We start from the raw sequence: 24,789 nt of genomic DNA on the forward strand, positions 1-24,789 counted from the left end.
GTGCTCGTATTAGAATGTGTAACGGGAGGGCAGAGTGACAACATCCCACTCGAGGAAGTCCCAGATGAGCCTTGTGACTGCTGCTGTTGCTCAGGTCGGCGTCTTGGACCATGGTAATACCCACTTAAAGGAGATTGCAGCTTTGAAAGATCAGTGGCAGCAGCCGAGGGGGTGAAGTTGTTGGAGTAAAAGATCAGTGAGCGGCGAGAGCCGCTTGGAGTTGAAGATGTGGGTGATGTCGGACTTCGGGTCGAAGAACCGAATTGGTTGTTGTAAATGACAACACCGGCGCTGGAGGAGAGAGATGGCTTGCTTGCTGGGTTTGTCTCATATTGGGTCGAGAAACTGGCGCTAGCATGGGCTGTACATGGTCTTTGGGCTGTGTTCCTCAGCTGCTAAGACCTGTGTGTAGATGGGCTCGCAGATTGGTGACTGCATGGTGTTGGGCCGAGACGTATATATATATGTTTTTTTTTTTTTTTTTTTTTTTTTTTTTTTTTTTTGTAAATACATAATAACATATGTATTTTTTTTTCTTTTCTTCTTTTTTGTAAATACATATATCTCTTTTTTTTTTCTTTTTTTTTTTTGGTACAAAGAAATTGTAATAGCATTAAAACTTTTAATAAAATTTTTATTCCTTATTTTGGTGTGACTGAACTCAAATTTTGGAATATTCGAGCTGCCTACGTACCCCTCCAAAGAAGAGATCAAGTCGTAACGTAATTCAAATACATATATATATATATATATATATATATATATATATTTTTTGGTATTTTCTTTTGGTGCCGTTTGCAGTTTCAGCTCATGCAGGCAAGGAGCGTTGGTGTCGCCTTTTATGCTCGTGCAGACCAGGAGCGTTGGTGTTGCCTTTTATGCTCGTGCAGACCAGGAGCTTTGTGCCATGCAGTTTAGACTCGTGCGGGCGAGGAGCCTTGGTTCATGCAGTTTAGGCTCGTGCGAACAAGGAGCGTTTGTTCGTCAAGCGATCTGAGAGAGTCGTTCCTCGCAATCTTCGTAGCAAGGAGCCTTGACTGAGTAGTTGAAGAAGTCTTCTGGGAAGATGTCACGCATCGTGATGGGGATGGATGATCTTCGTGTCAAAGTTTCATTATCTCCAACACTTTCACACTGTTCTAGAGGTGAACAGGAGTTGTTTTGCCCCCTTTCCCATTGGTGAGCTTGTGGAGAAGACATATGCTTCTTGTGCAATTTCTTCGGAGTGACATAAGTCCATCCTTCAACTTCACTCGGCTTGACTGGCATGTTTTTGGAGCATACCCCCAGCGATTGAGGTGAAAATTTTGAGTTGACAGAGCCGGAAGTGACGTCTTTTTCCAGGATTTCGTCTTCTTTGTCTTCTTGGGCCTTCTCTTCAGTGTGGTCCTCTTGGGTTTGTTGCCATGAAGATTGGCCGGTGTAGATGATGATGCGCCTCCTTACCTTCAGTGGTCCTTTTGTGTCGACTTCCAAAGTTGCTTGGCGCTTCATCCTTGAAGGAATCAAGCTTTGAACATCGTCTTTTCCTGCTAGACTGTCGAGCTTCTCTCCTTTTGGTGTTGTCTTCCTGTTTCTAGAAGGCTTCTTAGTTTCTTTAAGTCTGTCCAAAGCCGACCGTTGCGGAGGGGATCTAGCTGTGCCGCTTTGTTTCTTGGGTTTTGATAACCTTTCAAAGACTGATCTTTGAGGTGTTGGCGTCTCAAGCCTTTTGGAGACGGAAGTTTGGTCTCGACCACTGATGCGATCAAGTGCTGCAATTCTAGGTTTTGAATAATTCAGCCTTTCGAAGACTGAAGTTCGAAGGGCGGGTTTAGGCTCATCTTTTGGCCTTATGGCTTGTGGTCTTGGCTTCCTCGTTTTTTTGTAGGTCACCGATGTCCACCCTTTCTTATCACCAGTAGATGCATCTTGGTTGCTTGCCCCTGGTGATGGTTGTGTAGGAGGTGCCATGTGACTTGAACATTGACGGGAATGGTCATGCATGCTTCGGAGATGCACAGGATCGAGTGATTCAAACACGATAGTAGTAGTGTGTGCCGCAGCCGTGTCTTCGAGGTCAAGCTCGATTTCCCCTTGTTGTGCTAGCTTCAGGATGAGATCTTTCAGTACGAAGCACTTTTCCGTTGGATGACTGATGAAGCGGTGGAATTTACAGTATCTTGGGTTGTCGGTACGATTCATCTCTTCCGGCCGTCTGCACTCAGGCAAACTGATCACCTTCTTGTCCAACAGGTCTTCTAACATGGCAACCACATCAGAGTCGGGGAATGGATAAGTTTTCTCCTCAAGCTCCTTCAAAGTGCGTCTACGCATCTCTTGATCACGAAAGCCTTCGGCTTGAATCGCCTTGCCTCGTGTAGGGATTTTGACGGGAGCTGTGTTGACTGTCATTGCTTCTTTGGTGGATTTCCACGTAGCCTTCTCCACCTTTGGCCCAAGAACTTTGTCGTTCTTGTAGTCGGCGATCGGTTCCTTCTTCCCATGATGGGCGATGCTTAACTCCATGTCATGGGCATGGGTGGCCAATTCCTCGAAGGTCCGTGGTTTAATGCCTTGAAGGATGTATTGCAAACCCCATTGCATGCCTTGGATGCACATCTCGATTGAAGAGGTTTCCGAGAGCCTGTCTTTACAGTCGAGGCTTAGAGTGCGCCACCTGTTGATGTAGTCAATGACTGGCTCGTCCTTCCACTGCTTTGTGCTCGTTAGCTCTAGCATGCTCACAGTGCGGCGAGTGCTGTAGAAGCGGTTGAGGAATTCCCGCTCTAATTGCTCCCAACTGTTGATGGACTCAGGCTCCAGATCCGTGTACCACTCAAAGGCGTTTCCTTTCAGCGAGCGCACAAACTGCTTGGCGAGGTAATCCCCTTCGGTTCCTGCGTTGTTGCAGGTTTCAACGAAGTGGGCAACGTGCTGTTTCGGGTTTCCCTTTCCATCAAATTGCATGAACTTTGGTGGTTGATAACCCCTCGGCATCCTTAAGGCGTCGATCTTCTTTGAATACGGCTTTGAGTACAACCCGGAGGTATTTGAGCTCCCTTCGTACTGTGCCTTGATGGTGTTGGTGATCATCTCCTGCAGCTGCTGGATAGAAAGAGATCCCATGAGTGCCGCTGCTTGGTCCGGCTCCGGCTTCCCATCGATTTTCTTCACCGGGGGTTCTTCGTCTCCGCCAGCTCCTCCCTTTAGTGGATCATCCTCTGGGTCGGGTTTATCGCCGTCCTGCGTCTCCAGTCGGTTGACTAGTGCTGCGATTTGCAAGTCTTTTTCTTCCACAGTTCAGGTTAGCCTTGCGATTGCTTCATTCATTTGAGCCAGCTGCTCATCGATTGAAGTTGCTCCAATGGTCATGACTTGCATGGCTGAACTGTCGCTTGAATCGGCATCGGAGAGTATGGATTCGGAGTATTTCTTTGGGCTTTCCCCCCTTGGTGCCCTTAGTGAGGCTAAGGTGATCAAAGGCTCGTGCCTTGGGTGCTTTTGTTCCCTTGGCAGAGTTGATGCAGAGGTGAAAGAGGCGGCAGAAGTAGTTCTTGCCATGCTTCGAGTCGTGATGCCCAAAGTGACACCAGTTGCGACGAGGACGCTTTTGTTCTTTGCGCCGGTTGCGGGAACAGTTTGAGCCTTCCTTGATGCCATTAATTTTGGAAGTGCGCTTGAATTTCTTGAACGGAGAAAGAGATGAGAGGCAGAGATTGTCCCACTGGGCGTGCCAATTTGTGAACACGGAAAATTTCTGAAACGAAAGAGACAAGAACGACGTGCACAAACAAATATTATGTATTTGATGATTTTGGGTTACAATCTCTCTCTAATTTGATCCTCTGATTCGATCTCCGTAAGGTGTGTATTTGTGGATGTGTGATTGATCCAAAGGGCCGTTGGGCTTGATCTAAGGATGAACGTTCTTCAAGGGCTGTGGACTTGATCTTGAAGGTGGATTTGAGCGGATCTTCAAAGGGGCTTTTGGGCTTGATCTTTGAAGAACATTGATGAACGGATCTCCAAGGGCTTTTGGGCTTGATCTTGAAGAACAGTGATGAACGGATCTTCAAGGAGTTTTGGGCTTGATCTTGAAGAACGGTTGGATTTGTGGATTTGTCGACGTTGTTGATCCAAAGGGCCGTTGGGGCTTGATCTTGGATGAACGGATGATGACCGATGGTGCTTTCTTCAAGGGCCGTCGGGGCTTGATCTTGAATTGGTGGATGGTTGATCCAAGGGGCCGTCGGGGCTTGATCTTGGAAGAACGATGAACGAAGAACGAAGAACGAAGAACACTTTCTTCAAGGGCCGTCGGGGCTTGATCTTGAATTGGTGGATGATTGTTGATCCAAAGGGCCGTTGGGGCTTGATCTTAGGATGAACGAAGAACGAAGAGAGCTTTCTTGATTCTTTGGGAACCTGGATGCTTGAGAGCTTCGGAGTTTCAGAGCTTCAGAGCTTGCTTAATGATTTTTTCCTCCTCAAATGAATGAAATGGGCTTGTATTTATAGAATTTCCCAAGACCTAATTTTGAATATAATATCCCAGATGAAATAAGTCGTTTCAGCCAGGTGTTGACACGTGTCCTATTTGATGACTTTTCCAACTCATTTCAATTTTTGTTGAGTCACACGCTACGTGTAAAATTTATGTAATACATGAGCGTTGACACTTTGATTTATCGGTCAACATTTATTTACCGAAATTTCGATGTCTACAATATGATACACGTAATTGATTGCATTGTCATGTTTTCAAATTTGCATAAAATTAGGCATTTTAATTTTATTTTCTTAGCAAATTTGAAATATGAAAAGACACTAATTTTGGGTTTCTTGCTTCTCCCAAAACTAGTGTATCTCTAGTTCTATATATATTTGGACAAGTTTATGAGCAGTATCTCACGTTGGGTGTTTTTTTCTTTCTATATTTTTATCGTTCATACCTGAGTCCATTGCATTTTTCCAGTGGTTGTGTTACCGAGTGAAGGTGACGTTGGTGTTGATGGGGAAGGGTCTTCTGGTCGGAATTGGGATGGTAATACACTTAGTAATACCAATGATTTTTGTGGAAAATATGTTGCACTACCGCCAAACATATCGATCTCATTCGCGGAAAATCGATATTAATCGGTTGGTCAAAGGTTTAGTCGGAGGGGGTTCCTTGGTTTTAGAGATAAACTCTAAGTATTTCAGTGAAAAAGGGTTTAGCATTGTAATTTCTAAAAATGAAGGGGAGAGGGTGACAGCCGAGTGTTTCAAAAAATTGTCTAAAGGTTGTCTGTGGCGGGTGCATGCCTTTTTGTCCTGCTAATGTTTTTTTTTTTTTATATTCGTACTTTGAATAATGAACATATTTAGTAGTGGTTTAATTCGTGAGTAGAAGGGTGGCATGATGTCATCGAAAGTGGTGTTATCCGTTCTAATGGAGCAAGCTTCAAACTAACGTTGAAGCCAACTGAGATTGTAAAGGATAAATACAATCTCAATTGGCTTCAACATTAGTTTGAAGCTTGCTCATTAGAACGGATGACATCACTTTCGATGTCATCATGCCACCCTTCCGCTCACGAATTAGACCACTACAAGTATATCCATTATTCAAAGTACGGATATAAAAAAAATTAAAATAAACCATTAGCAGGACACAAAGTGGCATGCACCCGTCACGGACAACCTTCAAAAAACTTTTTGGAACACTCGATTGTCACCCTCTCCTTTTCATTTTTTTTAAATACAATACTAAACCTTTTTTCAATGAAATACGTACAGAGTTTCTCTCTAAAGCCAAAGAACCTCCAACTAAACCTTTGACCAACCCGATTAATATAGTTTTTCACGGGTAAGATAGATATGTTTTGCGGTGGTGGTGCAACATGTTTTCCAAAGAAATCATTGGTATTACTGTATCTCAAAAAAAAAAAAAAAAAAACGCAATGGATTCAAGTATGAATGATAAAAATATGGAAAGAACAGAATGTGACATACTGCTGATAAACTTTTTCCAAACTTATAAAGAACTAGAAATACACTAATTTGGTAGAAACACATGCAGTAAAAGCAAGAAACCCTAAATTAGTGCCTTTTTTCATATTTCAAATTTGGTAAGAAGATAAAAAACTAAATTAAAATACCTAATTTTATGCAAATTTGAAGACATGACAATGCATCCAATAACGTGTATTATATATCTGATTCTTTAACTTTTTATTAATTAAATTGAGAAATAAGCATAATATTCTTGATTTATTGTAATCGTTTAAGTTAATATAATTATTCAGTGTATACAAAATTGTAATTCGCATAGTTTTTCCAGGACATTAGTTCTCATATTTCATGTTAATATGTAATAATTTGTAATGCCTTCCATTGCTTCTTCTATATTTGTACACATTAATTTCGCCTCCTTTGTGCATTCATCTCCAAGATTTTGTGCATTAGTCTTTTATTTTTATTTTTTATTTTTCAAAATCATTAGCTCCCCTTATAAGAATTAATTGTATATATCAAACATGCAATAATGGTATTTTCGGCACCCGAAAAATGTAAAATGTGTAAAGTAGAATATAATCAATGAATTGGCTTATGTAAAATCCTAGTCGCCAATTTTTTTTTTATAGTAATATTTTCAGTAAAAAATTACTCTCCCCATTCTCACAGGTCAAAAATTACTCTCCCCATTCTCACAAGTCATATTGCTATGTTTATTGATGTTAATTTTATTCTGCCAAAGTTATTTCCTCCCAGTTTGCCACTTGCATGGTTCCCTAAATTCTTTGTCAATGCTTGAATTTGTCACCAAAGTTTAGCATTTAAATCCGCCAAAAAAAGAAGACCAAATCCCCACAAAGCTATGTCAAACGTAAATTACGTAAAGGTGATTAAACCCTCCAACCTTTCTTGACTACTTTCTAAGAGCATCAAAAGATAAATGTCAAATATTAATTTGATGACTGATGTGGTAATGTCGGATTTCTCTTTTTCCAACCGGTATTTTTTATTGTTATAAAGGATATTTGTTGGACCCATTTTAAAAAGAAATCAATTAAAATAAATTTTCAAGATCTATAATTGGTGCATTAATGAGACCCACATAATAAAATAATAAAATATTATTTGACATCACTTTTTTTTTTTCAACTAACATCACATTTTCTCATATGTCAATTCAAATAGGATTAACATTTCGATTGAAACTTGTTCCTGCCTTTAAATTTAATTATATAACTTTCCACTTAAAATTTGACTATCTCATTTAGAGATGGTCTTACCCATCACCGGCATAACATTCTTCAATTATCTAGAAAGTCCACGAAAAGTCAAGGAGACAATGGTAATCTGGTACTTTCACGTAGATTGTAGAATGTTCTACATAGCAGTCGTGACCAAAAACTGTGAAAAAAACCCTAGAAACCAAATGCCACCGCAAAATCAGACGCACTGTTGTTTCATTGCAGCATTGTGGCGATCGAGGAAGCCACGTCCATTTCTCGTACTACTTACCACAATATGTGTGGAACAAGAGAACCCCAGTTTTGACTGGGAAACCCTAATGAGGACGTACGTGTTGCCAAATTTTGCACCATTCATTCCTCCACTTGGCACCTAGGGCCTCAAGGTCACTCCTCTATATAATCCCACTCCAAGTCTCCAAAGCATGCAACTTCCACAGTCCAAAAACACACACTTTACAGCCCTTCTTAAAAGTGCATTAGTTGATTAATTTTCCTACTTAATCCTGTTTCATTAAGAAACACAATGTCTGCAATAGTTTCCATGCAATCAATCTTTACAAGCGCTTATGGAGTTGGTAAGAGCAGAGTGAACCAGCTGATTGTTTCTGCTAATTATCCAGTTAGTCTACGTAAGCATGCTCACATGAGAGTAATCTCCATGGCCAAGGTAAATTTTTACTCTATATATGTCTTTGGTTAATCTAGCATTATGCATGTATTAGGGTCAGGGTTTTCATCACATTTGAGTTAATTGCAGGATGATCAGAAGGAGCAACCAACCAAGTATGCATCAGAAAATTCAGAACCAGCTCCTTCATCACCTTTACCTCCTCGTCCTTCTCCTAAGGTAACTACTCCCTCAACCTATGTAAGGAAGCTTTCTTTAATTTGTCAAATTTAATTACTTTGTCCGACTCTATTAAACCACACATTTAGCGGCTACTAATTTTGAAATCAGAGTTCAAATTCTGCAAGATAAGCATTTTTATTATATGCTACGAAGCAATTTGATGAGAGAACATTGTGGGTGGAATTAGGATTGAATCATAAATAAAAATTATAAGCTCATGAAGAGATATTATATATGTATAGATTCTCAAGGATATATACATGACAAACATATATGTGACATGTATACTTCTCTTTGTGTGCAGGTTACCCCAAAGATTTCAGACGTGCTTGCATTTAGCGGGCCAGCACCGGAGAGAATCAACGGCAGGCTAGCAATGGTGGGATTTGTTGCAGCTCTAGCAGTGGAGCTATCCAAGGGACAGGATGTGTTTGCTCAGATATCGAACGGTGCAGGGATCCCATTGTTTCTTGGCACCAGCATTTTATTGACAGTGGCATCCCTGGTTCCTTTACTGAAAGGGGTGAGTGCGGAGTCCAAATCAAAGGGGCTCATGACTTCAGATGCTGAGTTGTGGAATGGAAGGCTGGCAATGTTGGGACTTGTAGCTTTGGCCTTCACTGAGTATGTGAAGGGTGGGACCCTAGTGTAGAGTAAATATCTTAAAAGAATGTAACATATTGTAATTACAATTTACAAATTAATATAAATATATAGAAGAAAAGTGCTAAGGAAATTATCTCGAAAGTGAGAGTTTGCATAGACTCTCACCTCATGTCTTGACATTATATTTTATAATGTTTTTATGAGAATTGATGTTTATTTTGAAATGTAGAGGGTTCATAAAAAGTCTCATTGTGAGAGAATAACTTTGACATTTTTCTAGGAAAGGGATCCTCTCTGGATCTCTTCCTCTTAATCCACCAAGTCCGGGAATCTAGACAGTTGAAATTTAATTCAACAGCTACAAACAGGGGTTCACTTTAAAAATTTAACGGTTGTATCAAATTTCAATGACTCGGATTTTCGAACTTGATGAATTAGAATGAAAGTATCCAAAAAGGATCCCTTTTCATTTTTCTATATAGAATGTCACATTTACATATTCCACCATCCCAATATATACACACACTTTTTTGCTTTTTCCTTCATAGAATTTTTCTAAGGTGAAATGTGGTTTTGAATGCAAGGCAACTTTTAGATCCATGGAATTTGACTTTAGTAGACTTAATAATTGCGATACTTCCATTAAAATATTTAACTTTTAACCTTAATTAATTGAATAATTAATTTAAACTTTTAAGCCGCCCACCACAGTAAGGGCTGGTTTGGTATTGCTGTGCTTTGAAAAAAAGCTGCTGTGAGAATAAGCGGCTGTGCTGTGAGAATAAGCGGCTGTGAAATAAAGCCAGTAGAGTGTTTGGTAAACTTTTTTGTGAAAGTGCTTTTGGAAAAAAAAGCAGGATGATAGTGTGTCTTTTCATTAAAGGAGCACTGTAGCTCCGTGTGCTTTAAAAAAACTGACTTTTTTTCAAAGCGGCAAATAGCAGCTTCAGCTTTTCCTTTGATTTTCAGCTTATTCTCACAGCAGCTTCCAAAATAAGCTCTTTTTTTTCAGTTTACCAAACACAAAAATGACCCTCAGTTTTTTTTCACAGTGGCTTTTTTTAAAATCACCTCAATCCCAAACGGGGCCTAAATATTAACTATCAATGCTTCTTTATTTATTTTGCCACTATCAAATTGTTAAGGTCTACGTTTGACCAAAAAAAAAAAAATGTTCAGGAGATTTTCAAAAGTGGAACTTTACACAGATTCTCTATAACTTTATATTTTTGCATAATATTTATTGACACAAGAATTAACGTTAAAATATGAGATGACAAATAATCTATAAAGAGTACTACTTCGACAAAATTTTCTTAGCATTTCTTAAAAAAAGAGTGTTAAGGTCTACAATTACTTTTATCCAACTCCAAGAGCCTAAATATATTAACTAGTCAAATTCTTAGATAAAATAAATCAAGTAGCGTCAATCGCAAATGAGCACATAATAATATAGGACATGGCTTCTGCCCTCTCAGTTCTCATACATTCTCATCCCCTCCTATTTGAATGGTCACGATTAAGCCACGTCAATATTTTATATCATTATTGTTTTTTGTCTTATTATCTCTATAAAAAAATCAATATAAAATGTTAACGTGGCTTAATCATGACCGCATAAAATAGGAAGGAATGAGAGTATATGGGAACTGGAATGACAGAGAACCCGGGTCCAATAATATATTGATCATTGGTATGTGTGAGACTCGTGTGAGTATGATGTAATGTCAACCATTGATGATCGTACATGACTTATATGGGATCCGAACAATGAATATTTAAACTACGTCACATGCCCATGAAGAAATTAGTGTTAACATATTTTGTAAATGAGATTAAATATCTAAAATTGTTATTGTGTAAATAAAAGTTCTTTTTTGAAACCATGATATTATACTTTAATCAAAACAAAAAGGGTGCACATTCAATTGTCTGAATTTTCAATCGCTTTAAAATTTTAGAGGAAGACACATAATTTGTTAAAAGCCTAAAACATCGTGAAATTCTCTCAAAACCATCAAAATCCTTCACTTTATATATTTTTAAAAATAAAATCATAATTGAATAACCCATTTAAAATACAATACAGATTTGTATTAATTTATTTAAAATCTTGGTTAAATATCCTTGGACTTTCATATATTCGTTTAAAATGCTAATTACGTACTCCTAAAGTTCTAATCGCTTTCAATTTCTTTCAAAATCTAAAGATTTAAAGTACTTCCGTAATTTATGAAGGAGATTAAACTCCAATGAGAAGAAAATAATTCTAAAAATATCATTTAAATAGTTGTCATTGCACTCCAAAAATTGTGCACTCCAATCATGTAGAAATATAAAGAAATTTTTTTACACATCAAAGGAGTGTGGAATAATTTTTTTGTAGTGCCAGCAGCAATAACCTTTTTTTTTTTATAATAAAAATATTTTTTAAGAGAAAAAAAAAAAAACCTTTAACTGGTTAGTTGATTTTGATGTTTTTTTTTTCCCTTCCAAAAGTTGATACTGAAATTAGATTTATCCTCTCTCTCTCTCTCTAGAAGTGCAAGCATAGCATCAACAGAGAGCGACAGAGAGACAGTTAAAGGCGAGAGCTTTATTTGCCGTACCGCCATCTCCCATTCCCCTCGAGTTCTTCGGCTAATTCTCTCCGAGCAATTGAAGATGGTAGACTTTGCTAGGGTTCAGAAGGAGCTTCAGGAATGCAGCAGAGACATGGAGCGCTCAGGCATCAAAGTCATACCCAAGAACGAAGCCACTCTTGCCCGTTTAATCGGAACAATTCCCGGCCCAATGGGTACCCCTTATGAGGGTGGCACCTTTCAGATCGACATCGCCTTGCCAGGTTCAATTCTCAATTGCCCTTTTCACTGTTTGCTTCTGTTTTGTCATTTTTACTCGTAATTTTGATGTTTTTTTTTTCTGTTTGTTTCTCGAGAAAAGGTGAGAAGGTCAATTGGATTGTTGAAAAATTGAAACTTTTTTATGAAAGAAGGTCGTTTTAGTAAATATGTTAGTGGGTTTTAGGTGGGTTTGAATAATATTTGCAGGTAAAGAAAAAAAAAAGTTAATTTGTAATTTTTGGGTTGATTAATTTGGAGGTAAGTAAGTTTGTGAGTATTAATTTGTTGAAATTACACTTCTTTTCCTTGTTCTTGTGTGTTCTGGCTGTGTGGTGTTTGATAATTTGGTTTGGGTAGCTTTTGATTGCATTAATATGCAAATATAGTTTAGCTGGTTGCTTGTAAACATGGGTTTCCAGTCGTAAAGAATGAGAAAGGAATATGCTAAAATTAGTACTAACACGGCTGTCAACTGTCGAATTTCTTCGTGCAGATGCATACCCTTTTGAGCCTCCCAAAATGCAGTTTACAACCAAAGTTTGGTAGGGCGAATTTATGTTCGTATCTCAGCCTCTAGTTCTTTGTCGTTTTATTTTGCTTGTTCATTGACCACACACTGAGTATCATTGAAATGTCTTACATTTCTGTTTAGATTATATAGTATACAATCGGAAAATAGACTTTAAATTTCTGTGTTTGATAACACTGAAAAAAGAACCCATTAACAATAAAGCATGAATGGAGAAGTCATAGTGACTTTTGATTGGGAATTAGAATTCCTTTACATTATGTTTGGATGATGGAAATAAACTTGGGATTTTGACAAAAGTCAGATTTTATAAATTGACATGCACCGATTCCCTTGTTTGAATTCATAAACCTAGAAATTTGGAATTTCCACCTGAAAAAAGAACTTGGAATTTGGGACCTTCAATTCTCAAGTTTAAATTCTATGTAGATAGGTGTCATTTCCCAATTTCCATGAGTGAGAGTTTAAAAATAACAATTTCCGTATTCAAAATCCATTGTTCTTTTAGGTTACCCAAATAAGAAAATTCACAATTCTGGATAACAAAATTCCGTCATTTCAATTTCCATCATTTTAAAATTATTTAGTAATCTTAAATTTCCTCATCCAAACAGATTGTTAAGTTTTACGTCTTTATGTAGTCAACCGAGATTGAAGTACACTGACAATCCATTGCATGTATGTACCATGGGTTGAAGACAAGTATTTTGTAATTCTTGATAACATGAACTGCAAGTCGGGGATTTGATTGAATTTTCTTGATTTGGCTTGGAGGTCAATATTTGATCCCTACTATATCATGTTGACTGCACTTTATAATGTTACGTAAAAACAGTTTGCATTTCCGAACAAAAACAACCAGGTGCCACTGTGTTTGTAAATACAATTTCTAAAGTAGATGAATTTGAATACTCAAAGAAACAATATTCATAGAGAGTCTTCATAATTTTCTTTTGTGTATGTATGTCATCTGTTGAAGGCACCCTAATATTAGCAGTCAGAGTGGAGCAATTTGTCTTGATATATTGAAGGACCAATGGAGCCCAGCTCTCACATTGAAGACAGCACTTCTATCTGTACAAGCTTTGCTTTCTGCTCCTCAGCCGGATGATCCTCAAGATGCTGTGGTGGCACAGCAGGTCTAAACCTGCTTTTGTCCTTTATCCATTGATTCTGGTTTAGCAACATATGCGTCTATGACCTGATGTTAGATTATGTTTAGTGAATGTGTAGTCCTCAGAGAGTATCAGACTCGCAATGGATTGCTGCTAATCTGGCCCTGATGATGCCTCTTATGTTTTTATTCATAAAATTCTTCTCTTTCTAAATCACTACCTCTATGGTGATATTGCAGTATCTGAAAGATTATCAGACCTTTGTTGGCACAGCTCGGTACTGGACAGAAACATTTGCTAAGAAATCATCTCTTGGGATTGATGAAAAGGTCAGTGTGATCCCGCCTTCTCTTTGATGGAAAGAAAACAGAAAATGTTCAAAACATAATTCACCCAAAGTACTCCTTTGAAAGAAAACTCAACAATTTTACTATCTTATTAATAACTTACAATGAAGAAATTATCCTCAAATCTGGAGATCTATTAAGCTGGTGGATCCATTACAGGTACAAAAGCTTGTTGAGATGGGCTTCCCCGAAGCTCAGGCAAGGAGTACTTTGGAAGCCGTTGGTGGGGATGAGAACTTAGCCCTCGAAAAGCTTTGCTCCGGTTAGCCAAAAAGAAAAGCTTTGTTCAGCACACAAATGATAGCTGCCAGCAGAGATTTGATCTTTAAGTATATAAGCTACCCACTCTAAGATGCTGGAAAGTATACTGACATCAAGGATTAATTCGATATAAAGTTTTTCTATGTTTAGTTTAGTATTTTTTCAACTTTTCTAATGCTTTGCAGACTTTGTCTCTATCCTTATTAACCATGTATGTTAAAATGTGGAACTTGGGTAAATTTTTTATTTCAGCATCTTTGTTCTTTCACCAAAATCAGCCTGGCAGAAAATTCTGGGGGCATCGGTTGGAATTGGAAATGCGTGTTTGTTTCCAGGGACGGAATGTGCTTCTCTTTGGTGTTATGTTTATCATCGATGTTGTGTTCTTGAAATATTGTTCCAATACTCACCCGAAAATTCCAAAGTTTCGGAATGTTTGTGATGAAATGGGGTGTCGGATGATTGACAAATTGGGGGTTCGATCAGATCTTTAGACATGAGTATGGTGTCTTATGTTAGTGCTTTTTTGGTGGTTCATTGTGGCTTGTTTCTGCAATACAAGTGATAGTAGCGGAAGGGGATTCGTATCTAGGACTTCCGACGCAGGGGTAATTGTTCTTAATCACTTGAGTACAAGCTCCTTGAGGTTCATTGTGGGTAGCTATTTAGTTCCCGCTTCTTGGTGGCTTTGGATCATTTTTAATTTCTCGGGTTTACTTGTTTCTAAACCGGTGTCTACTTGTTCTCTCATCTTCTGTCCCAATGACTCTCCTCTCCTTTGGAGTCGAGGTTCTGTGTTCGATTCTCTATTTCCTGGCATTGCTTCCTTTGATACGTCTCCACTCTGTCTGCTCCCAATTTTCATACCTAACACAAACGTTCAAGCAATGAAAAGAGAAACCTCAATTTCTGGTACCTACATTATTTGGGTGATATTAATAAATGAATAAATAAAATGAATAAAAAACTAACATTGCACTTCTCATTATTTGATGTGCATGGGAAGAGAAATGCCAAATGCAATTAAAAAAGCACACAATACATCTGCATGTGTAAAAACGTAACGATTTCGCATTCTTTTTTTAGTCATTTGCTCTCTAAATTGAATATTTTACAATTTTTGTTTTGCATCACAGAGTGCACGAAGCTAAAGAAAAAGCGTTTCGAAAAAAAACACGTTATGAAAAATACACGACGCGAAGAAACGAAGCACAATTTGGTATAAAAGTGATTAATAGCAATGGTAAACAGCCACTCTCCTTGAAGGAGGAGGTTGACACATGATGAAGAAGGCCATCGCAAGCACCAACGCCAGCACCAGCCCCAGCAACATGTCGTCGGAATCCGAGCAGCAGATGAAGCTTCCCATCTTCCTCTCCCTCCTTCCTTCCCACACTTCTGTGTGCTTTTTTTTTTCCAGAACTCGAAGAAATTAAATTAAATCTGTTGAAGGGTTTAAGTGGTGAGTTTTTATGCCCTTTTTATCCACCACATATCATACAATGCAGCCAATGGGGAGTGGACACGTTTTGTTCAATGATGTTTTGATTCTTTTACTTCTAGTGGTTTTAGTTTGTCCCTGCTTTGTGGCTATCAGTCGTTCTGTGGATTCTGCAACACTACATGTGCTTATAGTCAACTCTTTTCTCTAACACCACGGTTTAAAGAATATAAATTTCTCTTAATTAGTAAGTGAGATGTTTTAAATTCGACTCATATAGATAACGAACAAATATAATATCTCATTTGAGTTTGATCTCTAGTTACAGATGATGTATTGTGTTGTAATGCTTCCCCGTCTCCTTAGAGAGTATAATATCCCCTCCTCTGTGTGGTGCAATATCAAGCTTCCGATTTATGGAGTTAAACTTGAAACCTCATGCAAGTAAACAAAATTATCACTAAATTTTAGCACATATTAATGACTTGTTTTAAAGTGCTTTGAAAATGACTAAAATCACTTTTAAAGAAATATTTTTGGATTCCAAAAGCACTTGAAGTGCTTCTTCCACCAATTATGTGATTTTCTAGGATTCACTTGCGTTTTTACTAAGAATTGGTTTTAAAAACATTTTCGCCAAAAACGTTTTCAGTCATTTTTATAAATACTTTCAAATGAGTCTAAATATTTGCCATTGTACAAATATATGATGCTTAAGTCGTATAGAAAATAAAATTTCTTTTTTATTTTGGCATTTTGACAACAGAAAGTTTTTTTTTTTTTTTGAAAGAAGTACGATATTGCATAAATGAGAAGGCATCGTACAGACACGAGAATAGGGTGCTAATAATGGGCATCGATAAAAACCTTGCCAAGACTTTTAGCTCGATTCAAGGGAAAAAGAGCATCTTGCACCTCTAACTAGTAATACTATCCTCAAAAAGTAAATCAAAAATTACATCAGGTGGTTCTTCAAACCATAAAACAGAAGAGCTACAGTTAAACTCAATCTCGGGAGCCCATGTGCAACCTTGTTCGTCTCATGTCGACCAAACACAACCTTCCGATGCTGAAAGGACCGCAGCAAAAAAGAGAAAAAATCTCGACAGGCCCAGTTCACAAAACCAGAAGGTGAAGTCCAAAGATTTGGGCTTATTGATTGGACTGCTTGTAAGAAGCTTCAAAAACGTCATGTACACCCTAACTCAATGAAAAACCTTTTCGCCCTTGTTTCGTAGTTCAGTTGATAAAGAATATTTAAACATACGTTCAAAGTCCTCCCTTTTCTGCTACGATCGCTTGTACGACCCGACAACGTCACCGTTTCTTACATTTCTTCTTGTTATTAAACAAAATAATAATGTTATAATTTTGACTTTGGTTTAAGGTGTCAAACTTTGAAATAGGAACACTTTGATGTTGTGGTCATTGAAAATGAAATGATCATAGAAAATACAATTGCTTGTGATTAAATAGTGAGTGGTCAATTTATAGTTCAACAAGAATTGTTTAAAAAAATATGTCCAATAAATATACAATACCGGTCAATGGTTGATAATATTTTAAACACAAGATCATCATATGTAATCTCATCTTTGAATTCACAATCACAAATAAGTTCAATATCACTAACATATTAGTTAAATTGATCCACGTTACATATATGCTAATCAATATAATTTAAAAAAAAAAGTGATATGTTAGTTAAATTTGATACCCATTTTAGTTTCAGCATAATTTACCATCAACATCACCAACTTAATTTAACAACTGATTATTAGGTGTGAGATTTTATCACATAAAATATCGATGATATTAACTATAAACCTCACACACAAACTGTATTCAGAGGCGGATCCACCTTGGGGCAAGAAGGGTCAGCTGACCTCCCCAAGCTTAGAAATCTTCCACGAAAGAGCTAGGTGTTGCCCTTTGAAGATATGTGTTGCCCTGAAAGTTGCCTCCAATTGCTCGACAAATTATCTATGGCACTAGGCAGGGTGGCTGCTAGCCTCGTGCTTTGGTATGCTTTGCTATGGCCATCTTTCAATATGCTTACTCGACATATGTTGGCATGCTTGCTCAAATACTATTGACTTTCGTTGACATGCTTACTCAGAAGCTGTTGCCTTCTATTGACATACGTGCAGTATGATTAAGCAAATGACCTCAAACCTTTCAAAGCTCGATGAGATGCCAATTGACATGTTATTTTGCCCAAAAACTTTTTTGCACTTCCCGCACTATTCTTATTAACTCTCTAATTATATTTCCTGATCTGCCACTGACTATATTTAGTTTTATTACATCTTCGAGGTAAGACTTTATGCTTCTTTAGAATTAAGATGAAAAGAAAGGTTTGGTGAATATACTCATCACTACAAACCGATGAGTGAAGATTGATGACATCCAACCTATATTTTTAATTTGCCATTCTACCAAACTCAAATGTGACTCATGCAGCAAGGAAAAATAAATTAAATTGAGCGGAGCAATGAATGAAATGTTTATGTTTCTAGAAAAAAACTTGGCATGCTCTGTCCTTTCCTTGCTCTTTTATTATTTTATGAAAGCTTGAATCATCTAGTCAATGACAGGTCAATTTTCTATTTAATCACCGGCACTATAAGCTTGACCTTCAATTTGTTTGACTCAATACTTTTTCTTATAGATGATACTATTTAATCACGTGTCATCCTTCTCCTATCGCTTATTTTTTATTATAATGAAACTAAAAAAAAAAAAAAAGGAAAATTAACTCTTTGATAATAGTCACATATGAGACACCTAGAAATTTCCTGCCCTTCCCTCTTCATGTTCGAGGATAACATCACTAGAACCGTAGAACGTTGTGAAATCTCGTCTAGCGTCATCTTTTTTCTATTAGTTAATTAGTTAGAATTTTCTTTTCTATCAGTTAATTAGTTAGAATTTTTTGGTGTAGCTATGTAGGATGTAAATTTCGTCAGTTGAAAATACAATTCTTTACTAGTGGTAGCCATGCAAACAAACCACCACAAATTAACAAAAACTTGGTGCCTGCAATTGCAATTCTACTTAAATTCAACTGCAAGTTTTGTTTCTTTGTTTCTTGTAATAAATGTGAGTATCCAACCTATCTTACCCTTTTTAATAGGTTCGGTGGGGTTGGTAGAATTCATTTTCATTATTGAAAACACGATTAGATACATCAAATGTTATAATATAATTCGTTACAAAGTTACTAATTAATTATAAAGAAAACTAATGAAAATGATTTGAAAAATTTAAGCTTTAACGATAAGGATAAAATAAAAGGTAAAATTAATAGTATCAGGATTGACTTTGTAGTGTAAAAATATGGGTTTTCGTTAAAATGAACAGTACCAAGAGTTTTTCGTTAAAGTTCCTTTAATTATATTGTTACAATGTGAGTCGAACTGTTTCCGATACATTGAAAAATCTCTCTATTTACTGCTTAAACTATTAATTATTATTCATTCTTTATCGCTTTACTTTTGCACAAAATTGGCTTCCTTTTCACTCTAGGTCGAATTATTCAGCCGTCCAAAAGCGAAAGAACTACTTTTTGTAGTTAGAGTGGATCATTTTTTGGATTGGTGTTAATTTACAGGTTGTATTTGAAGTAGCATGAGGCTGAATTGGTGAATGTTACTTAAGCATAGGAGATATCGATGAGAGGTGTAGATCGATAAACAACGAAGAGAATGTCAATGTTATAATAACCATCTACTTTCTCGGTTCTTTTTCTCATACTGCAATGTTGTTTGATTATTAAAAGAGTAATGTTATTCATACCATGTTTTTATAACATATTTTCATACCACCTTATGTGGCATTTGACGTGGACAATCACATAATTTGAATTCATCAGATTTTTAAATTTAGTTCATTATTTAATAAACTAATAATTAAGAAAAACTGGTTAATTAAATGGTGATTGTGGTATACGAGGAGTTTTTCTCCTTCTTTTCCTTGAGTTTTGCAAATTTTTCAAATGATGTGGCTGTCCACATTAGATGCCACCTAAAGTGGTATAGAAATATGGGATAAAAACATGATATGTATAACATTACTCTTATTAAAACTATCTACTTTCTAAATTACCTTATAAAGATCAACTCTGCACAAAATAAATCAAACCAAAAATTCAACCTCATGCTACTTTACTAGCATTTCACTATAAATTCAGCCTCCCCTTATCAATCCAGCTTTTTTTTTTCCTTTTTACAAAAAATTTCGACAGTAAAAGAGAAATTTTATTAAAAACAAAAAAAGAAGTTATACATAACCACATGAACCTTACCACTTGTCAATTCGGCTATGTAATCACTAGTGGGTTCTAAGTTTTCAATTATTATCCAATTTATCATGATTACTCTAATCAAATCGTGCGCCTACTTTTCTTTTACCTAGAAATCTACTCATTATTTTAATGGGAATCCTAGAGGACTAAGATAAGTGATTCTTGTTGCACGCATCGACTCAATGTTAATTTGTTATAAAAAAAAAAAAGTGATTCTTGTTGCACACATTGAGTTAATTTGTTATAATTTGGGATAGAAAAATACGAAAATTAATAAAAATGATTTGAAAATTTTGAGTTTTAATCAAAAGGATAAAAAGATGTTGTAAGTGAATAATACCAAAAGTGATTTTTTAAAGTAAAAATGTTATTTTCGTTAAAAATGAATAATATCATGAGTAATTCGTCAAAACTCTCTAGAAAAAAAGTTGTGAACTTGACCTTGGTCCCTCGAGACCGGAGAGCAACTTTCATTTAATGATCTTATTGCTACCTTGTTGTGTCAGTCAATAAATACTGTTATGTATAACAAAACTTACATATTGTTATAAAATTAGTGGATGAATAATGAATGCCCACTCAAAGTTGTAAAGACTTAGTAATAGTGAGTAATAGTGTTTGATACTTTCAAAAGTATTATCATTATATTTTGATGGTTGTAGTTACAAGAGTCGCTCTATAAATAGAGCACTCCGTCTGCTATCAAACATACTGCGAAAGAAAGCAAGAGAAATAATATTAGTATCCCTCTATTTATCTGCCATCTTTTTTGTGTTATAGCTACTAAAGTTATAGTGTGATATTTTGCACTTGCTTCGCTCCTGTCCTTAGAAAGGTTATCTCTCTAACTTTTGCTTATTTATAACATGTTATCAGCACGACTCTCTAACCTTAAATAGTTCACATCTCCCTTCACCGAAAGAAAAAAAAGAAGCTTATTTTAAGGTTTTTCCTGTTTTTCTTCTTCTTTTGCTTCATCTGCATGCTGCATCCTCACGATGAACTGCTAGCACCATGCCATCTTCTCGTTCTAAATTTAACAATTACTTATATTTTTGATTTCTTGTTTGGTGCAATTCCTGGTTTCTAACCCAGTGTTTATTTAAGTTAATTTTACTGTAATAAAAGATGGTGCGGTACAATCGCCCATCTTGAACTACAAATTTAATTTTCACTGCGATCAAAGATGGTACTATACAATCGCCTATCTTGAGCTGCAGATTTAATTTTACTGCATATTTTAGGTGGAGCAGTATAATCGCCTACCCTACCCTGCATATTTAAGTTTGCCTGCTGTTTAATTTCATTGCCAATTTTAGGTGGTACAGTATAATCGTCCACCCTACTTTGCGTATTTAAATTTTCCTGCTATTTAAGTGGTGCGGAATAATCGCCCATCTTAGGCTTGTTTTGATGAGAATGGTGCGGTACAATCGCCTTTCTTATTAATCATGAAAATCTCGATCCTGAAGTTTCGAGTGCTTATCATTTTTGGCTTGAAGATCAAAATGAAAAATTTGTAAGAACCAAAAGTTCTAACACTATATTCCTCCATGAATACATATTATTGCAAGTTCTTACACATCTCATTTTTCTTTCAGAAAATAAAATGGAGAACTTGGCAAAACTTGATCTTGGTATCCGTTAGCTTTCTGGAAGGCCTTGAGAAACAAATACAATCACCAGACAACGGTGATTCTTCCAAGTGCTTGCTATGAGTGGACTCACCTAAGGATCCATGATTTCAAGTTAGTGGCTGAGTACAATTCTGCGTTGTTCAAAATTACCTCTCAAATGAAGCTTTGTGGGGATACCATTACTGAGGAAGATATGCAGGAAAAGACTTTCAGCACATTTCATGCCTCTAACGTGCTCCTGCAGCAGTAGTATAGAGCGCGAGGCTTCACTGAATACAACCAGCTGATATCTATGCTCTTGGTAGCTAAACAAAACAATGAGCTCCTGATGAAAAATCATCAGTCCCGACCTACTGGATCTGCACCATTCCCAGAAGTGAATGCTGCTTCCTTTGAAATGAATGCCACATCCTTTAGTAGCGATAATCATAAACAAGGACGTGGCCACAAGCGAGGTCGGTAGAACAGGAAATGAAAGAACCATGGTGGTCAGTCTCATAACCAGGTTCCAAGGCAATATTCAGGCTCGAGCTTTAAAAATGGAAATCGCCACAAAGGCAAAGCTCGTATAAATAATGCTCCTCGAAACTCTGATGGAGCCTGCCATAGGTGTGGTGGCGATGGGCACTGGGCGTGTACCTGTCGTACCCCAAAACATCTTGTGGATCTATATCAAGCCTCCCTCAAGGAGAAGAGTGTCGAGACTAATTTCCTTGACCAAGCTAGACCAATGGATATACCTGATCCAGTGTACGACTTATCAGGACAGTTGAACACAACCCACCTAGATGTCTTAGACTTCATTGTAGAAAGGGGGAATGAGGTGTATTGGTCCGAATGAATCATTTATGTTTGATGTAGAACTTGTAGTTTAAAACCAACATTTCAATTAAATAAAAGTGGCATTTAAATTTTCTGTTATAAGTTGTTTTTAACCGTGATCCTTTTTACTCAGAAAGCATGGACAAAAACTATGGTTATTCTCAAAACATGAGAAATGACGGAGATATTTGTCTTGTAGACAGCGCAACCACACATACAATACGTCGTGATCGAAAGTATTTCTCAAGCTTAATGCTTACAAGAGTAAGGTTAACAACAATATCAGGCCAATAAGATGTAATTGAAGGCTTGGGAAAGCCCAGATTATGTTACCAAATGGAACAATATTGTCCATACAGAATGCATTGTATGCTACTCGATCTAATCAAAATTTGTTGAGTTTCAAAGACATACGTTTAAATGGATACCACATTGCAATGAAAAGTGCAGAAAATGTAGAGTATCTAAGCATTACCTCTAATGATACCCAGAAGTGTATATTGGAGAAGTTGCGTGGTTTGTCGAGTGAATTGTATTATACATACATAAGGACAATTGAATCACATACTGTCATGAACCAGAAGTTCATTGATTCAAAAGTTTATATGTTTTGGCATGACCATTTAGGTCATCCAGGATCCACCATGATGTGTAGGATCATTACCAACTATAATGGACATCCATTATTGAGTATAGACATTGCTATCTCAAATGATAATCCTTGCAAAGCTTGTTCTAAAAGGAAATTGGTAATTAGACCATCACAACTAAAGGTTGATGCTGAATCCCCATCATTTTTACAAAGAATTCAAAGGGATATTTATGGACCTATTCAACCATCTTGTGAACCATTTCAATATTTTGTGGTTTTGGTTGATGCATCTACCAGATGGTCACATGTTTGTCTCTTGTCTACTCGAAATGTAGTTTTTGCGAGACTTCTTGCACATATAATTAAGTTACGAGCACAGTTTCCAGATTACCCCATTAAGTCAATCCGATTGGATAACACTGGTGAATTTACATCTCAAACTTTTGATGATTACTGCATAACATTGGACATTGATGTTGAACACCTTGTTCCTCATGTTCATACTCAAAATGGTTTAGCAGAATCATTGATCAAGCGACTTCAGCTAATAGCTCGCACTCTACTCATGAAAACAAAATTGCTAGTTTCTGTATGGGGATATGCCATCTTACATGCTGCATCATTAGTTCGATTGAGACCTATAGCCAACCACCAATACTCCCAAGTACAACTCGTGTTTGGGCATCAACCAAACATTTCACATTTACGAATTTTTGGTTGTGCTGTTTATGTGCCTATTGCACCGTCGTAACGCACTAAAATGGAACCTCAACGTAGACTGGGAATTTATGTGGGTTTTGATTCACCATCTATCATTAGATATTTGGAACCCCTGACAGGTGATATGTTTACAACTTGTTTTGCTGATTGTCACTTTGATGAGACAGTCTTCCCGCCATTAGGGGGAGAAAAGACCGTTCCAGAAGAATGGCAAGAGTTGACATGAGTTGTACCCACCTTGTATCATTTTGATCCACGTAGCATTCAATGTGAAAATGAAGTGAAAATGATCGTTCATCTTCTAAGTATTGCCAATCAAATGCCAGATGCATTTAATGATGCTATGAAAGTGACAAAATCACGTATACCAGCTGCAAATGCACCTGCAAAAATTGATGTCACTGTTGGACAAAATAAAGTGGCAGCGAATGATTCATCTGGTGCACGCCTGAAGCGTGGTAGACTCCCAGGTTCAAAAGATTCAGCCAATCGAAAGAGAAAGACAATGACACAACTAAATCTAAATGAAATCATTTCGGAAGAGAGAATGAATGACGAATCCACAATTCATGATTCTGGACTTCCAGAAAAAGAAAATGTCCTTGATGAGACACATGTCCCTGAAGAGACAACAGTACATAAGAGCAAAGAAATCTCCATAAATTATGCATATACAAATGAATTGTGGGATCAGAATGAAATAATCATCGATAATATGTTTGCATTCACAGTAGCCCCTGAAATCATATTAAGTGATGATATTGAGCCCCGCTCTGTTGATGAATGTAAACAGAGACAAGATTGGCCTAAATGTAAAGATGCAATCCAGACATAATTAAATTCTTTGGAAAGGCGAAATGTTTTTGGACCGGTAATCCAAACTCCGCCTGATGTAAATCCCATGTGTTACAAATGGGTATTCACAAGAAAACGCAATGAGAAAAACGAAAGCACGACTCATTGCACAAGGCTTTTCATAAAGATCTGGAATTGATTATGAGGATACATATTCTCCTATAATGAACGCAATTACGTTCCGTTACTTAATAAGTTTAATGGTTTCAGAAAAGTTTGACATGCGACTTATGGATGTCATTACTGCGTATCTATATGGAGAATTAGATACTGACATATATATGAAGGTCCCAAAATGACTTAAGTTGCCTGAAACAACTAACAAACCATGAGGTATGCTCTCGATCAAATTAAGGCGATCATTGTATGGGCTGAAACAATCTGGACGAATTTGATATAATCGTCTCAGTGAATATTTGATCAAAGAAGGATATATCAACAATGTCATTTGTCCTTGTGTGTTCATTAAGAAATCCAATTTTGGATTTGCTATAATGGTAGTATATGTTGATGATATGAACTTAGTTGGAACTTCTGAAGAGCTCAATAAAACTGCTGAATATCTGAAAAACGAATTTGAAATGAAAGACCTTGGGAAAACAAAATATTGTCTCGGCTTGCAGATCGAGCATTGTGTTAATG

At 36.9% G+C, this 24,789-nt stretch overlaps 2 protein-coding genes and 1 long non-coding RNA gene across 3 annotated transcripts; all 3 read left to right on the forward strand.

Annotated features, from left to right (window-relative positions):
- Nucleotides 1-7,629: 7,629 nt before the first annotated feature.
- Nucleotides 7,630-8,903, forward strand: LOC126625168 (early light-induced protein 1, chloroplastic-like). Its single transcript, XM_050294251.1, has 3 exons — nt 7,630-7,890; nt 7,981-8,070; nt 8,378-8,903. Exons 1-3 carry the CDS (start codon nt 7,747-7,749, stop codon nt 8,723-8,725), a joined length of 582 nt encoding a protein of 193 aa, XP_050150208.1. The 5' UTR covers nt 7,630-7,746; the 3' UTR covers nt 8,726-8,903.
- Nucleotides 8,904-11,171: 2,268 nt separating this feature from the next.
- Nucleotides 11,172-14,013, forward strand: LOC126625167 (ubiquitin-conjugating enzyme E2 27-like). Its single transcript, XM_050294250.1, has 5 exons — nt 11,172-11,524; nt 12,016-12,064; nt 13,031-13,190; nt 13,406-13,495; nt 13,673-14,013. The coding sequence occupies exons 1-5, from the start codon at nt 11,344-11,346 to the stop codon at nt 13,778-13,780; spliced, it is 588 nt and encodes a 195-aa protein (XP_050150207.1). The 5' UTR covers nt 11,172-11,343; the 3' UTR covers nt 13,781-14,013.
- A 6,224-nt stretch (nt 14,014-20,237) lies between these two features.
- On the forward strand, nt 20,238-22,082 carry LOC126625170 (uncharacterized). Its single transcript, XR_007624350.1, has 2 exons — nt 20,238-20,356; nt 21,123-22,082. It is a non-coding gene; the product is annotated as an uncharacterized LOC126625170 (long non-coding RNA).
- Nucleotides 22,083-24,789: the final 2,707 nt, after the last annotated feature.

The sequence above is a fragment of the Malus sylvestris genome, chromosome 6 (genome assembly GCF_916048215.2).
Source record: "Malus sylvestris chromosome 6, drMalSylv7.2, whole genome shotgun sequence".
NCBI lineage: Eukaryota > Viridiplantae > Streptophyta > Magnoliopsida > Rosales > Rosaceae > Malus > Malus sylvestris.

What these genes read in the sequence shown, in the direction of transcription:
- LOC126625168 (XM_050294251.1), top strand. Translation starts at nt 7,747, where the DNA reads ATGTCTGCAATAGTTTCCATGCAATCAATCTTTACAAGCGCTTATGGA. An exon ending in GAGTAATCTCCATGGCCAAG is followed by an intron (nt 7,891 to 7,980) that starts GTAAATTTTTAC and finishes AGTTAATTGCAG; the next exon opens with GATGATCAGAAGGAGCAACC. An exon ending in CTCCTCGTCCTTCTCCTAAG is followed by an intron (nt 8,071 to 8,377) that starts GTAACTACTCCC and finishes CTTTGTGTGCAG; the next exon opens with GTTACCCCAAAGATTTCAGA.
- LOC126625167 (XM_050294250.1), top strand. Translation starts at nt 11,344, where the DNA reads ATGGTAGACTTTGCTAGGGTTCAGAAGGAGCTTCAGGAATGCAGCAGA. An exon ending in GATCGACATCGCCTTGCCAG is followed by an intron (nt 11,525 to 12,015) that starts GTTCAATTCTCA and finishes TTCTTCGTGCAG; the next exon opens with ATGCATACCCTTTTGAGCCT. An exon ending in CAGTTTACAACCAAAGTTTG is followed by an intron (nt 12,065 to 13,030) that starts GTAGGGCGAATT and finishes CATCTGTTGAAG; the next exon opens with GCACCCTAATATTAGCAGTC.